The 15980-nt window shown below is 40.2% G+C and overlaps 1 protein-coding gene across 1 annotated transcript in view; it reads right to left on the bottom strand.

The window, feature by feature from the left end:
- Positions 1-15980, bottom strand: part of LOC126203522 (LIM domain kinase 1) — a 170525-nt gene that overhangs the window by 91493 nt on the left and 63052 nt on the right. Inside the window, exon 6 of the mRNA XM_049937846.1 lies at positions 12872-12964. Within this exon, the coding sequence (XP_049793803.1) occupies positions 12872-12964 (93 nt within the window). The remainder of the gene's footprint in view (positions 1-12871; positions 12965-15980) is intronic.

Genomic DNA, 15980 nt, shown 5'->3' with positions numbered 1-15980 from the left:
TGGTTGGTAGTCATACCAATATACAAAGCTGTGTACAGTGTTAGCAGCAGAGATGGTTTACGAATGGCTACTTTCACTTATGGCCCTGCCTCCGACAGGTTAGGGTAAGTCTGTGACAAGACGAGCATGAAGTGTGGAGTGGGTGGATTAGGCAGGTTTTGCAACTCACTTTTCCACATGGATATGATACCTGTGGCAAGATGTTGGGAATGGAAGAATATGAAAACTTATGTTGAGGAGATGGTACAGTAACAACAGTCCGAGTATTTTTGTATATGTTGTATAATTAAAGAAATGAATTAGAAACAGACAGTAAGTAATGAAAATAATGACATTCCTGCAGTAACAATATGAACCATATAAAGAAATTCCAGGTACTGTATGAGGAGGAGAAGTATGTCAAAGATCATAGCATTTCAACTTCATCATACACTATATGGTCAAAACCATGGAGAAATAAAGGGATCTAGAACAAAAATTACAGTGTCTTCAAGAGAAGAAAATTCTCCAATACTAGAATACTTCTGAGGGAAACATTCCACGTAGGAAAAATATATCTAAAACAAAGATGATGTGACTTACCAAATGAAAGTGCTGGCAGGTCGACAGACACACAAACGAACACAAACATACACACAAAATTCAAGCTTTCGCAACACACTGTTGCCTCATCAGGAAAGAGGGAAGGAGAGGGAAAGACGAAAGGATGTGGGTTTTAAGGGAGAGGGTAAGGAGTCATTCCAATCCCGGGAGCGGAAAGACTTACCTTAGGGGGAAAAAAGGACGGGTATACACTCGCACACACACACACACACATATCCATCCACACATATACAGACACAAGCAGACATATTTAAAGACAAAGAGTTTGGGCAGAGATGCCAGTCGAGGCAGAAGTGCAGAGGCAAAGATGTTGTTGAATGACAGGTGAGGTATGAGTGGCAGCAACTTGAAATTAGCGGAGATTGAGGCCTGGTGGATAACGGGAAGAGAGGATATATTGAAGAGCAAGTTCCCATCTCCGGAGTTCGGATAGGTTGGTGTTAGTGGGAAATATCCAGATAACCCGGACGGTGTAACACTGTGCCAAGATGTGCTGGCCGTGCACCAAGGCATGTTTAGCCACAGGGTGATCCTCATTACCAACAAACACTGTCTGCCTGTGTCCATTCATGAGAATGGACAGTTTGTTGCTGGTCATTCCCACATAGAATGCATCACAGTGTAGGCAGGTCAGTTGGTAGATCACGTGGGTGCTTTCACACGTGGCTCTGCCTTTGATCGTGTACACCCTCCGGGTTACAGGACTGGAGTAGGTGGTGGTGGGAGGGTGCATGGGACAGGTTTTACACCGGGGGCGGTTACAAGGGTAGGAGCCAGAGGGTAGGGAAGGTGGTTTAGGGATTTCATAGGGATGAACTAAGAGGTTATGAAGGTTAGGTGGACGGCGGAAAGACACTCCTGGTGGAGTGGGGAGGATTTCATGAAGGATGGATCTCATTTGAGGAAGTCATATCCCTGCTGGAGAGCCACATTCAGAATCTGATCCAGTCCCGGAAAGTATCCTGTCACAAGTGGGGCACTTTTGTGGTTCTTCTGTGGGAGGTTCTGGGTTTGAGAGGATGAGGAAGTGGCTCTGGTTATTTGCTTCTGTACCAGGTCGGGAGGGTAGTTGCGGGATGCGAAAGCTGTTGTCAGGTTGTTGGTGTAATGCTTCAGGGATTCCGGACTGGAGCAGATTCGTTTGCCACGAAGACCTAGGCTGTAGGGGAGGGACCGTTTGATGTGGAATGGGTGGCAGCTGTCGTAATGGAGGTACTGTTGCTTGTTGGTGGGTTTGATGTGGACGGACGTGTGAAGCTGGCCATTGGACAGGTGGAGGTCAACATCAAGGAAAGTGGCATGGGATTTGGAGTAGGACCAGGTGAATCTGATGGAACCAAAGGAGTTGAGGTTGGAGAGGAAATTCTGGAGTTCTTCTTCACTGTGAGTACAGATCATGAAGATGTCATCAATAAATCTGTACCAAACTTTGGGTTGGCAGGCCGGGGTAACCAAGAAGGTTTCCTCTAAGCGACCCATGAATAGGTTGGCGTACGAAGGGGCCATCCTGGTACCCATGGCTGTTCCCTTCAATTGTTGGTATGTCTGGTCTTCAAAAGTGAAGAAGTTGTGGGTCAGGATGAAGCTGGCTAAGGTAATGAGGAAAGAGGTTTTAGGTAGGGTGGCAGGTGATCGGCGTGAAAGGAAGTGCTCCATCGCAGTGAGGCCCTGGACGTGCGGGATATTTGTGTATAAGGAAGTGGCATCAATGGTTACAAGGATGGTTTCTGGGGTAACGGATTGGGTAAGGATTCCAGGCGTTCGAGAAAGTGGTTGGTGTCTTTGATGAAGAATGGGAGACAGCATGTAATGGGTTGAAGGTGTTGATCTACGTAGGCAGAGATACGTTCTGTGGGGGCTTGGTAACCAACTACAATGGGGCGGCCGGGATGATTGGGTTTGTGAATTTTAGGAAGAAGGTAGAAGGTAGGGGTGCGGGGTGTCGGTGGGGTCAGGAGGTTGATGGAGTCAGGTGAAAGGTTTTGTAGGGGGCCTAAGGTTCTGAGGATTCCTTGAAGCTCCGCCTGGACATCAGGAATGGGATTACCTTGGCAAACTTTGTATGTGGTGTTGTCTGAAAGCTGACGCAGTCCCTCAGCCACATACTCCCGACGATCAAGTACCACGGTCGTGGTACCCTTGTCCGCCGGAAGAATGACGATGGATCGGTCAGCCTTCAGATCACGGATAGCCTGGGCTTCAGCAGTGGTGAGGTTGGGAGTAGGATTAAGGCTTTTTAAGAAGGATTGAGAGGCAAGGCTGGAAGTCAGAAATTCCTGGAAGGTTTGGAGAGGGTGATTTTGAGGAAGAGGAGGTGGGTCCCGCTGTGACGGAGGACGGAACTGTTCCAGGCAGGGTTCAATTTCGATAGTGTCTTGGGGAGTTTGATCATAAGGAGTAGGATTAGGATCATTTTTCTTCGTGGCAAAGTGATACTTCCAGCAGAGAGTACGAGTGTAGGACAGTAAATCTTTGACGAGGGCTGTTTGGTTGAATCTGGGAGTGGGGCTGAAGGTGAGGCCTTTGGATAGGACAGAGGTTTCGGATTGGGAGAGAGGTTTGGAGGAAAGGTTAACTACTGAATTAGGGTGTTGTGGTTCCAGATTGCGTTGATTGGAATTTTGAGGTTTTGGAGGGAGTGGAGCTGGAAGTGGGAGATTGAGTAGATGGGAGAGACTGGGTTTGTGTGCAATGAGAGGAGGTTGAGGTTTGCTGGAAAGGTTGTGAAGGGTGAGTGAGTTGCCTTTATCCAACTCCCCAAGACACTATCCAAATTGAACCCTGCCTGGAACAGTTCCGTCCTCCGTCACAGCGGGACCCACCTCCTCTTCCTCAAAATCACCCTCTCCAAACCTTCCAGGAATTTCTGACTTCCAGCCTTGCCTCTCAATCCTTCTTAAAAAACCTTAATCCTACTCCAACATCACCACTGCTGAAGCCCAGGCTATCCGTGATCTGAAGGCTGACCGGTCCATCGTCATTCTTCCGGCGGACAGGGGTTCCACGACCGTGGTACCTGATCGTCGGGAGTATGTGGCTGAGGGACTGCGTCAGCTTTCAGACAACACCACATACAAAGTTTGCCAAGGTAATCCCATTCCTGATGTCCAGGTGGAGCTTCAAGGAATCCTCAGAACCTTAGGCCCCCTACAAAACCTTTCACCCGACTCCATCAACCTCCTGACCCCACCGACACCCCGCACCCCTACCTTCTACCTTCTTCCTAAAATTCACAAACCCAATCATCCCGGCCGCCCCATTGTAGCTGGTTACCAAGCCCCCACAGAACGTATCTCTGCCTACGTAGATCAACACCTTCAACCCATTACATGCAGTCTCCCATCCTTCATCAAAGACACCAACCACTTTCTCGAACGCCTGGAATCCTTACCCAATCCGTTACCCCCAGAAACCATCCTTGTAACCATTGATGCCACTTCCTTATACACAAATATCCCGCACGTCCAGGGCCTCACTGCGATGGAGCACTTCCTTTCACGCCGATCACCTGCCACCCTACCTAAAACCTCTTTCCTCATTACCTTAGCCAGCTTCATCCTGACCCACAACTTCTTCACTTTTGAAGACCAGACATACCAACAATTGAAGGGAACAGCCATGGGTACCAGGATGGCCCCTTCGTACGCCAACCTATTCATGGGTCGCTTAGAGGAAACCTTCTTGGTTACCCCGGCCTGCCAACCCAAAGTTTGGTACAGATTTATTGATGACATCTTCATGATCTGTACTCACAGTGAAGAAGAACTCCAGAATTTCCTCTCCAACCTCAACTCCTTTGGTTCCATCAGATTCACCTGGTCCTACTCCAAATCCCATGCCACTTTCCTTGATGTTGACCTCCACCTGTCCAATGGCCAGCTTCACACGTCCGTCCACATCAAACCCACCAACAAGCAACAGTACCTCCATTACGACAGCTGCCACCCATTCCACATCAAACGGTCCCTCCCCTACAGCCTAGGTCTTCGTGGCAAACGAATCTGCTCCAGTCCGGAATCCCTGAAGCATTACACCAACAACCTGACAACAGCTTTCGCATCCCGCAACTACCCTCCCGACCTGGTACAGAAGCAAATAACCAGAGCCACTTCCTCATCCTCTCAAACCCAGAACCTCCCACAGAAGAACCACAAAAGTGCCCCACTTGTGACAGGATACTTTCCGGGACTGGATCAGATTCTGAATGTGGCTCTCCAGCAGGGATATGACTTCCTCAAATGAGATCCATCCTTCATGAAATCCTCCCCACTCCACCAGGAGTGTCTTTCCGCCGTCCACCTAACCTTCATAACCTCTTAGTTCATCCCTATGAAATCCCTAAACCACCTTCCCTACCCTCTGGCTCCTACCCTTGTAACCGCCCCCGGTGTAAAACCTGTCCCATGCACCCTCCCACCACCACCTACTCCAGTCCTGTAACCCGGAGGGTGTACACGATCAAAGGCAGAGCCACGTGTGAAAGCACCCACGTGATTTACCAACTGACCTGCCTACACTGTGATGCATTCTATGTGGGAATGACCAGCAACAAACTGTCCATTCGCATGAATGGACACAGGCAGACAGTGTTTGTTGGTAATGAGGATCACCCTGTGGCTAAACATGCCTTGGTGCACGGCCAGCACATCTTGGCACAGTGTTCCACTGTCCGGGTTATCTGGATACTTCCCACCAACACCAACCTATCCGAACTCCGGAGATGGGAACTTGCTCTTCAATATATCCTCTCTTCCCGTTACCCACCAGGCCTCAATCTCCGCTAATTTCAAGTTGCCGCCACTCATACCTCACCTGTCATTCAACATCATCTTTGCCTCTTCACTTCCGCCTCGACTGACATCTCTGCCCAAACTTTAAATATGTCTGCTTGTGTCTGTATATGTGTGGATGGGTGTGTGTGTGTGTGTGTGTGTGTGTGTGTGTGTGTGTGTGTGTGTGTGTGTGTGTGTGTGTGTGTGTGTGTGCGCGCGAGTGTATACCTGTCCTTTTTCCCCCTAAGGTAAGTCTTTCCGCTCCCGGGATTGGAATGACTCCTTACCCTCTCCCTTAAAACCCACATCCTTTCGTCTTTCCCTCTCCTTCCCTCTTTCCTGATGAGGCAACAGTTTGTTGCGAAAGCTTGAATTTTATGTGTATGTTTGTGTGTCTGTCGACCTGCCAGCACTTTCATTTGGTAAGTCACATCATCGAAGAAGAAGAAGAAGAAGGAAACGCTGTAGACCTATAGACCTACCAGCCTTCTCCTCTTTCTACAATGTACAAGATTTTCACTACAATTACAGCAAACTTCAATGAAATATCATTGAATTTCAAACGTGCTGAGGAACAAGCTGGTTTTAAAAGTGGATACAGCAAAATCATGTAGTTATTAGAAAAGCTTTTGACAGAGTTTCAATAAATTTTATACTAACAGACTACAGGAAACACAGCACTGATACAGTGTAGAATATATGCATCAGTGTTACAGCTTCTATAACATTTCATCGGGACTGTAGGAAATTCAGAATCTAAAAGTTTGGCAAGGATTTCTTTCCCTCCAATACTATTCTCAGCACCTCTTCAGTAATTCATACATTCCTAAGCTTGGTATCTAAAATATCACCTGGTAGTGGAACATGTATGAACCACCAGCTTTTTGCTGCTTTCATTGTACCACATGCCTTTATTGCAAGTGAACTTTGACAATAAACATTAAAACTTAATATACCTACTTTTGAAGTAGGTCTGAAGAATTATTACAGGACTAAAATAACACACACAAAATAAAATAGTAGAAATTAACGAGTAGGTAACAGAATCAGTTTAATGAGATTCCGTACTAAGGGTAGTTGGAACTGACTGCACGAACAGGAGGAGGGGGGGGGGGGGGGGGAACAAAAAACAAAAAAAGGCAAAATGACCTGTAATACTTCATAAACTAAAACAATGTTCCATAACAAGTTTTCCAAGGTGTCTGATACAATATTTGCAATAATTGTGGGCTACTAGTTTTGACTTATGATAGCGAGTCGATCGATTCATGGACTTTTAATTCAACTATTTAAAACAGCGGGTTGCTCAGCAAACAATAGAGACATGTACTGGCATTACTAGCAGAGGGAAAAAATGTATTGCTGAACACAATGGAATGTAAACAGGGAGGGAAAGGAAATGGAGGTGTGCAGGACATGTACCCAGACCAACGATAGTATATACACAAAGATTTTGGCTTGATTCAACAAGATAAGAAAAAACCAAGTTAAAGACCTAAAGAAGGTGGATAAATGCATTTGAAAACATACAGGAGCAATATGGATGAGACACACTAAAGACAACCATAGCCATCTTTGCTTAGCAAATACAAAGCATGATCACCAAATTGTTACAATACTTGTTATGAACTCTGAATTTCTTCTGATTGTGGTTTCACGTTTCTTTATACTGCTTATCACTAATGTCATAACTATCATTCTCTCCGTTCAATCTCTTGCACTCTACAATAAATTAATGTCTGTCATTCCACAAGCTACTTAGACAAGTTAGAACAATGGCTACAAACATGACTTTATAAAAATGAAATGTGGTGCATAACTGGCTACAAGCTAATTTTATTTCAGCCTCTTATTTTTGGTCTAACTAAAAAGCAAAATAAAATCACTTACAAAAAAATTTCTGATCTCAAAACATCGCAAATTATCTTCTTATAGAACGTATCAGTTACTCATGGAACTATTGGTTATAAATTACTACGATGATGTAATATTGAATGTTCCCCCAGATGTGGTGAAATAGATTGCAGGCTAAATTGCATTTAAGTGCCAAAACATTCATAAGTTGTTAGGGTTTTTGCAGTAGCAAGTAGTAGGAGAGCATAATGCGGACTGAATATTTTTTATACCTTGAGGTGGTCTTTTCCCTCAAACATGAACAAGGTCAAACTAAGTGTTACAGTCTGAAGAAGAATTTGCTGCTTTTCATGGAAATGGAGTGTCCAAACAAAAATCGTCTTACAGTCTCTGGGCTCTATTTTCAAACAAATGTTTCACTGAGGTAAGGACAAGAACATTTGTAAGGATTAGGTATCTGAATCAAGAAGCAAAACTGGAAGCAATGAAGAAATGTGCCACAAAGAATAAGCAGCTATGAGTTGTATCTTCATCTGGTCAAAGGCAACGGAAACCTGGAATAGGCTACATTAACATCTGCTTCTTCATCAAATGAGTGCGTTATTTTTCATCTTAAACATCATTTATTTAGTCCTAAAGTGTGATAGATCTGTCATGCCACTTGATTTGAAATGTCCATCTGTGTACTGAACCAAACCAGATGTATAATGAAAGAGTAACACGCCATAGAGTCTGTGGTGCAGCATATTTGTCATATAATTACACTCCTGTGCTACGCTCAACTATTCTGAGCAGCCTCACAGTAACATCATGGGGCTCCACCCAATAGCAAGTGTTTCTGCCCAGAATGGCCCCCTAGGTTTTCCTTAAATGAGGGTTTCACCAGAGTGCATGGAAGGAGTGACCCAGAATCATAGTTCTAGCATGTTTAGGTGATATAAGCACTATTCAATTACAAAACTACTGCCAATACCTGTGCTACAAATTTAAATGCAGTAAATGTATAATTATCACACTTTCCACAAAACAGTTTATTTTTTAAAAATCAAGTTTTTTTTTTGCCCTTAAAGAAAATTGTAGTGAAAGTTGTGTACTGTGATTAAAGTAGTTAATCACAGAATACAGCTTATGAAAGGTGATAGTTTCATCAGCTTTGAAAATGTACCTGACACACAAAACCTTTATCAACCATGGCAATGTATTGTTCTTCCAATAGTTTATACTTTCTATGACCAGAGCCTCACTTTCTCACTGAAACTTTGAAATAATTGATTATGGTGTTTTTAAAACAATTCAACAAGTTATTCAATGCACTGTAATTTTCAATACCAATCTTCAAGAGTTATTTTATGAGCCTTCTCTTGCAGTATGATTCAGCTTATAGGAATGTTTCCACTCCTCAGTCCTTGGAGCTAATTTAGAAGACTATTTCCCACATCACTGAATGCAGAAATATGAATGTTCTTCCTTTTTGAATCCACATGCACCATTATACACCCTGAGCATTTAAGAACATTTCCTAATTTTGTAACAGGTGGCACTAAACCATATTTCTTCGCCATGTCAGAGGGATTTTTGTTAAGATTGTCATCGACATTGCAGATGAATAGCAAGCTTTCTTTATTTTTAGGCCATAACTCTAAAAAAGTAAAATTCACAATTTCGACACTTCGTTAACCAAACAATTACATATTTTAACTTTGGAGACTCAGTGACAGTGACATCAGATCACATGACCTAAGTCAATGGAAATATATTTCAGATTCTTTCAACGCGTCTGCCAGTATCGTTACAAGGAAAGTAGAGTTATTGAATACAGTTAAAAGTCGATTAATTAATTTGGGGTTTTACTGAAACTAACTAAATAACTTACAGAGTGTGTTGCATTTCATAGAAGAGAAATGACCTACTGATAACAGGAGAATCCTTCGTTTATATCCAAACTGTGAACAGGTCTTATGGATGAAACTTCCTGGCAGATTAAAACTGTGTGCCAGACCGAGACTCAAACTCGGGACCTTTGCCTTTCGCGGGCAAGTGCTCTACCAACTGAGCTACCCAAGCACGACTCACACTCCGTCCTCACAGCTTTACTTCTGCCAGTACCTCGTCTCCTACCTTCCAACCTTTACAGAAGCTCTCCTGCAAACCTTATGGATGCTTAGAGTAATGTATTTTGAAGCAGTCTGAGATCAGGTGGTGAGATGTGAACATGAAGGAGCTATAAACACATATGGCTATACCTGTTGATAGATGGATGCTGTCTCTTGTTGAGATGATTTATCTGTGGCTGTACTGGACATCCATCATTTATGCCTTAAGATGAAGCCTTGTGACTTTGGAATTGATTGGAATTTAAGTGAATAGGAAAAAATGCAGCTATTGAAAACAAAAATATGAAAGTATATTTATTTACCACTGAGGAGAGTTTTTAAGTCGGACAACTGACTTTATTTCAGCAAAACTACTCCCTGCAACAATGGGAAATTTTTTCCTTTATCATGAGGCTCATGAATGAGTATATATAACCCATTTTTTCCTATAGCACATTAAATTTGTGGTTGAGATCTGTTTTGTTCTCCTCAAATGAACTAGTGTAATAAAGAACAATTGAAGTCGCTGGAGTACGTGCAAGAGTAGGACTGAAAATGCACTGTAGTAACACAATAACGGTACACAGTAAGTGTACAAGGAAGACCATAATGAGTAGTAATGAGAATTGCTGAATGAGCTGACAGTAATACAGAACTAAAATTTTTGTAGAGTTCATTTAGGGAAATTCAGTGTCATATTTAAAAATGAATTTCCAACGTATCTTGAATGGATGGTTGATGACTAGAGTTTATTAGCAGACATGAGGCATTTGGAAGAGGTCTTTATCCAACAGTGAATCAGAAACACCCGATATACACACTTCCTTTGTAAAACCTACAGAAGGAAGGAAGATTAGAATTTATACACTTTTGACAGTGAGGTCACAAGGAGCAGAAAAATTTGCTCAGTTGGATAGTTAAGGAGGAGAAAAACATTACTTTTACTGGACGAATCTTTGCAGTATTGAATGTGCAGTTAAGTTACACAAAATATGAAGTACTTTTTCCAACTCGAGCATAACTGTCCTAATTTCTGAATTGCATTTGATTATGTTTGGTTTTGAAATGTTAAATTTTGTATCTACTTCATCTCCTAACTACTGCATCCACTAATTTTAGCTACACTAATTACCTACCTCTAACTTACAACAGCAAATTCCACCTAGGTTGTGCAGTTTCATTTAATTGATATTAATAGTGGATGCACAAAAGGAACATTTTATTTTGAAAACTGTATGTGTAAAGAGTCAAAACGAAACTCAAGAAAATAAGAACAGTAATACTAAACATTCACAGAGCACTACAGGCAATGGGCATGTAATGCTTAGCAGTCTCAAACAATTAGAGAAAGATTGACACGTTAGACTGCACTTAACCCTATTCTTTATGGGACCCTTGAGGTGTAAAGAAGTTCCTGTATATGCAAACTAAAGTAAAAGGAAAGAAGTAGGGTTTTCTAATAATGAAACACAAATTTAAAATCAAATGTGATGTTTAACTAATCCTGTTTTTCAATGCAAATTATCATTTTACTGATTCTTATCAAACTTTGAAGCTCATACATTATCTGTGGTAAATCTGAGTTGAATTCAAATAGGAAACAGTTTTTAACCATTAGAACAGTCTTACTTTACAAACTGCATTTTGTGCATCATCAGACATTCACATGTTTGCAAGTCTGGCTTATAACATGGAACTTTAAAGACATAAAAATGAATTTATATAATAAAATTATTTAACTGGTTGGATAAAAATCTACTAACCAAGCGGCGGCAGAACACACACAAGACACTGTTGCGATTGGCAAACTTTCGGAGCTCCGATAGCTTGCTAATCACAACAGTCTTTTATGTGTGTTCTGCCACTGCTTCGTGAGTAGATTTTTTTATCTACCCAATTGAGTACTATTATCAATAATTGATTGTTGCCATTGTTAATTTACATAACAAGGAACACAAATCAGCACCTACAGTTTCTCCACTGACTTATCTGCAGTATGCATACAGTATGATTCTGGAAACTTAACACCTTGACAACATAACTGTGTCTACTACCTCGTAAAATCTGACTACAAGAAATTGATCAAACTTAGAGAAAAGATGTTTGACACTAACTTCACTCGAACTTCTGAACACAAATTACCGATTGTAATTATTGTCACAAGAATTATTTAGTTCAATTTCTATTTCCTTCAACAACTTTAACATTGAGAGATATGGGCTTCAATGGGCTTCTACCTTGCTATTTTATTGATAATTTCTTCACTAGTGAGAAGAAGACCTGGATTTTTCAGTTAACATGTGGAACCCATTAATTTTTTAATCTCATTACTAACAAATTTCAGCAAAATAACAAACTCATCTTATGTTCTTGCTGACAACATGGAAAGTTGCAATGAAATTTAAAAAAGGGAGAAATTTCTGTTAAATACTGTTAAAACAATTTTTGTCTTTTGCAGTTTTCATCTTATAAAAATCACAGAAATATCCTATTCTGTTCTTGCTATCAATCTGAACTACAAAACTTCAACGGTTACTGTCATTCCCCAGGGGTCATTCACAAATCAGTTTTACAAATACTGTGCATAAGACAAGAAAGGAAACTCTTAAGTATATAACTTTCATTACATGCAGTCTGTAGTTTACAAATTTCATTAAATGTACATCATAAGGTGTCATTAGAAGCAGGACACATTATTTTACAACATTTGTTTGGTTTTCCCAAGAATATATGTGCTTATGGATAATATCAACAATTTAAAAAATTAAATAAGATAAACATCTTAGTAAAGGACAAATCATCAGACCCCAAACACATGCAAAGGCATGCACAAAAGGGTAAAATACATTATTGTGCAAACACAAAGAAGTAAATACTTGCTCAATATGCCACCAAAGTGCAACGATATCAGAATAATGAACATGCAAATTTTCTGGTGCAATGAACAATTGAACTCTTGTGCAGCCATTTGTTCTCTGAGAGAAGGATGTGAGAAAAACTGTTCACAATAAACTATATTCTTTGAAGTCAGAATATTTGTATCATCATTTGCTGAGCAAGACCCTCCAAAGCAGACAAAGGACCTGTTCTAAAATGGCAGCCTATCTAATCTTTAAAAATTATCATTAAATCACTTAAAAATTTTCTTTATTATTAAACATGCAATATGTCCAGTCCATTCAGTCATTTGTTCATAATCCTTTTCATGCTGTTACTGATTCAGCATTTTATTTCATTTTTTAACAAAATCTTTAAAGTCTATTATTGCTGTTGGTAATTTGTCTATTTTTTAAGTTTTTCCTGTGATAAAGCTGCTGCTATATGACACACATACCACAAGCAATGGCTTAAAGGTATTATGCTCCCAATTATTCCTTGTATCATGAGATACTTAACTTCAATATAGAATTAACTAACTGTAGCTTCAAGAGCAGTATTACTATGCAATTTGTGACAACTAAATTCCCAATGCAAAGACATAACACTATTGGCATTCAACTAGATCAAAGCAGGAACATGCATCACACATTTGTATATGAACAACAGTACCTATAACGTGATAGATGGCAGCATAATCTAAAGGCTGCCTCAAGAAGTGATACAGCCAACTTGCCAACTTTGCCATGAACTATACTCAGTATCCTGCAAAAACACAAGTTCACACTGCTGTACACTGTCTGAATGACCACAAGATAGTCCTTATCTGAGAACATGAGTCATACTGTTCTGACCTCTGGTCATCACCTTTCACTCATACCTTCAAAAAACAAACAAATCCTTATCTCAGACAACACCTTTATCAAAGCAGGCGCTACTGTTATTGCTGTCAGTCTTCAACAGCAGACCTTGAGAATGCCTTCTTCCATTTGTAGACACATAGTTACTACGATAAATATTAATGTAAGAGAAGCCATAGTAAGGTAATGTTCTAAGAGTGACTCAGTTCTATATTTACTACTTATATTTTGAAACATATTTAAACTAATATAAAGGGGATATTTATGAAACTGAACACTAAAACATGGGTAAATTCTTACCATAGTATTTACACTAATAATACAAATTTTATACATCTGATATCAACAGCACAAAAAGCTATTTCAACGTACTTTTAATATGAACAGTAGACAGCAACCAATGTTGTAAAATTCACTAAAATAATAATACTACTAACAATAATAAAATAATACAGACTCATATTCATATAATGTTGCAGCATGTCTGATTTTTACTGAAAAATTTTGCTACAAAATCTTTATTGCTAAAGTTATTCCTGTGTTCAAAAAAAAGGGAGGGACATAAGATTTTAACAATTATGAATCCATCTCCGTTCTGTCATATCAAAGATTCTAGAAAAAGTAATGTATTGTGTAATTTCATTCCTTGATAAGTACTGCCTGCTCACAAATATCAGTTTAGTTTTTGCAAAAAGAGGTTTCTTAAATAAAGCTTTATTTTCTTTTACTGAAAAAATTCTGCATGCTTTTAATGATAAACATTGTGTCTGATCTTTTCGTACAACTGGCTAAAGCATTTGACTTCATCACTCTTGGCTGCTTGAAAAACTGGAGCACTTGCAATATGTGGTTTCAGTCATACCTCACTAATAGCAGGCGGGTGGTTGAATTCTCCAACAAACAATGTACAAAATTATATACAACGAAATTACCATCAGTTTTGGTGCCCCTCAACATTCAGTTCTTGGGCCCTTACTTTTCCTCTTATTTATCAATGACCTGTCTTACCTGTATTGTTTGCAGATGACACACATCTCCTCCAAAATCCATCTCTTCAGATCGTTAAGGAAGTAGTATCAGGATCTATCAACAGGCTAATTTTCTGGATGCACAAGCCAAAATAATATTTTAAAAAAGCAAAACTGCTCATATGCCTTTCAGTGCCTCCAAAAATCATCCTACCTACGTGAAGCCCATACTAATTGATGATGAAACAATAGAGCAAGTTAATGAGATCAAATGTCTTCGGTCTTTGATACACAATAACTTACAATGCAATATTCACAGAGAAATGCTAGTAAAGAAATAGTGCTCACTCAATCCTAAAAACAGTTTATTTTGCTTTACATCACTCAGGGTTTTCTCCATATGGGATCCTATTTGTGAGAGCTGGTTGGTAAAATTTTTTGTGATAGAAAGAAAGTTCTCAAGGATGAAGCATATGTCTCCATGTACCTCCACGAACCCAATTTTCAGGGAACTGAAAATACTGCCTGTTCCCTGCATTTACGTCTTAGAAACTGTGACTTTGTTAATAAGAATTTGCATTTGTTTGAAATCAATAAGTCTATTCTGATCATAATACTCATTCTAGTTTAGACATTCACCTGAATAGTAGAAGATCCACCAAAAGTTTACTCAATGCAAGAAACAATAGGAAGTGTGCTTTTACAATTAATTACCCCTAACAGTTTCGGAAAGTAGAAATGCATTTAGGAATAAAGAAAAAAAAATGTCATTCTTGCACACACTTTTCTGTTGTTGACTGCTTAGAACCCAATTTTTTCGAACAATTCTTGTACTTTTAGTTTTCAGTGTGACTGTTCTACAGTATGTCTGAATGTAAGTATAATGGAACAGTACATAACTGGTCTGAGTTGTGTTGTTATGATTGTGTGTTTAATTTTTAATTTCTACTGTTACTAACTTTAAGTTAATTAAAATTTTAACTGCAAATCTTGTCTTATGCACAGTGCAGTGTTCAGTTATTAGTGTGTTATCACACATAATCCAAGAAATTTAGCAATACTGTACAACTCACAGTTTAAAATTTGTATCTCACATTGTTGTAGAGGGTCTGTCCCAAACGTTCATGGTAAGATTTTTGATAGGTGACAACACTGTGTGGCCGGGTAGAACTTCTGGGGGAGAAGTTGGTGGGGATCGAAGCTTCAAAACGAGAGAAGTGTCAGTCACCTGTGGGCAGTTGTTGTGGTCGGGTCATGCTACACTCTTAAGTATCTACTGCACTCTTGTCGAGCAAAAAATGGACCAGATTTTGGAACACCTTCATGCAATCAAGTCCTGTGTGAAACTGCGGGAAAAATGGGGCAGAGATGCTTGAAATGCTTCGGAAAGCCTACACTGATGAGGCACTGGAACAAAGCCAAACTTTCATGTGGCACAAAAGGTTCCAGGAAGGTTGGGTGTCCATAAACAACAATGACCACCTCCGCCACACACCGTTGGGTGGCTTGCGGAATATAAATGTAGATGTAGATGCCAGGCAACATCACCAAAAGGGTGACCCTGTCCAAAACTTGCAAGTTGTGGACAAGGACCAACTATTAATGGTTCAGATGATTGCAGAGGAGTGTGGAATACCCAAATCAATCTTTCACCACATCTTAACTAGGATCTTCAAACAAGGAAACTCTGCATGAAAACAGAACCAAAATCCTGATGAGTGAGAGGAGCAGCATTTATTGAAGTGCCAGGAATTGCTCAAGTCCTATGAAACGGACTCCTAATATTTGGACAGAGTAACCACAGGGGATGAGATGTGGATTTTTCAGTACAATCCCGAAACAAAGCATCATAGTATCAAGTGGCACACCAAGGAGTCTCCTTGCCTGAAAAATACAAGGATGAGCAATTCACAAAACAAGGCAATGCTCACTGCGTTTTTTGACAGAAAATGT

This window comes from Schistocerca nitens, chromosome 9 (genome assembly GCF_023898315.1).
Source record: "Schistocerca nitens isolate TAMUIC-IGC-003100 chromosome 9, iqSchNite1.1, whole genome shotgun sequence".
Lineage (NCBI taxonomy): Eukaryota > Metazoa > Arthropoda > Insecta > Orthoptera > Acrididae > Schistocerca > Schistocerca nitens.
This window is presented reverse-complemented; position numbering and strand designations above follow the sequence as displayed.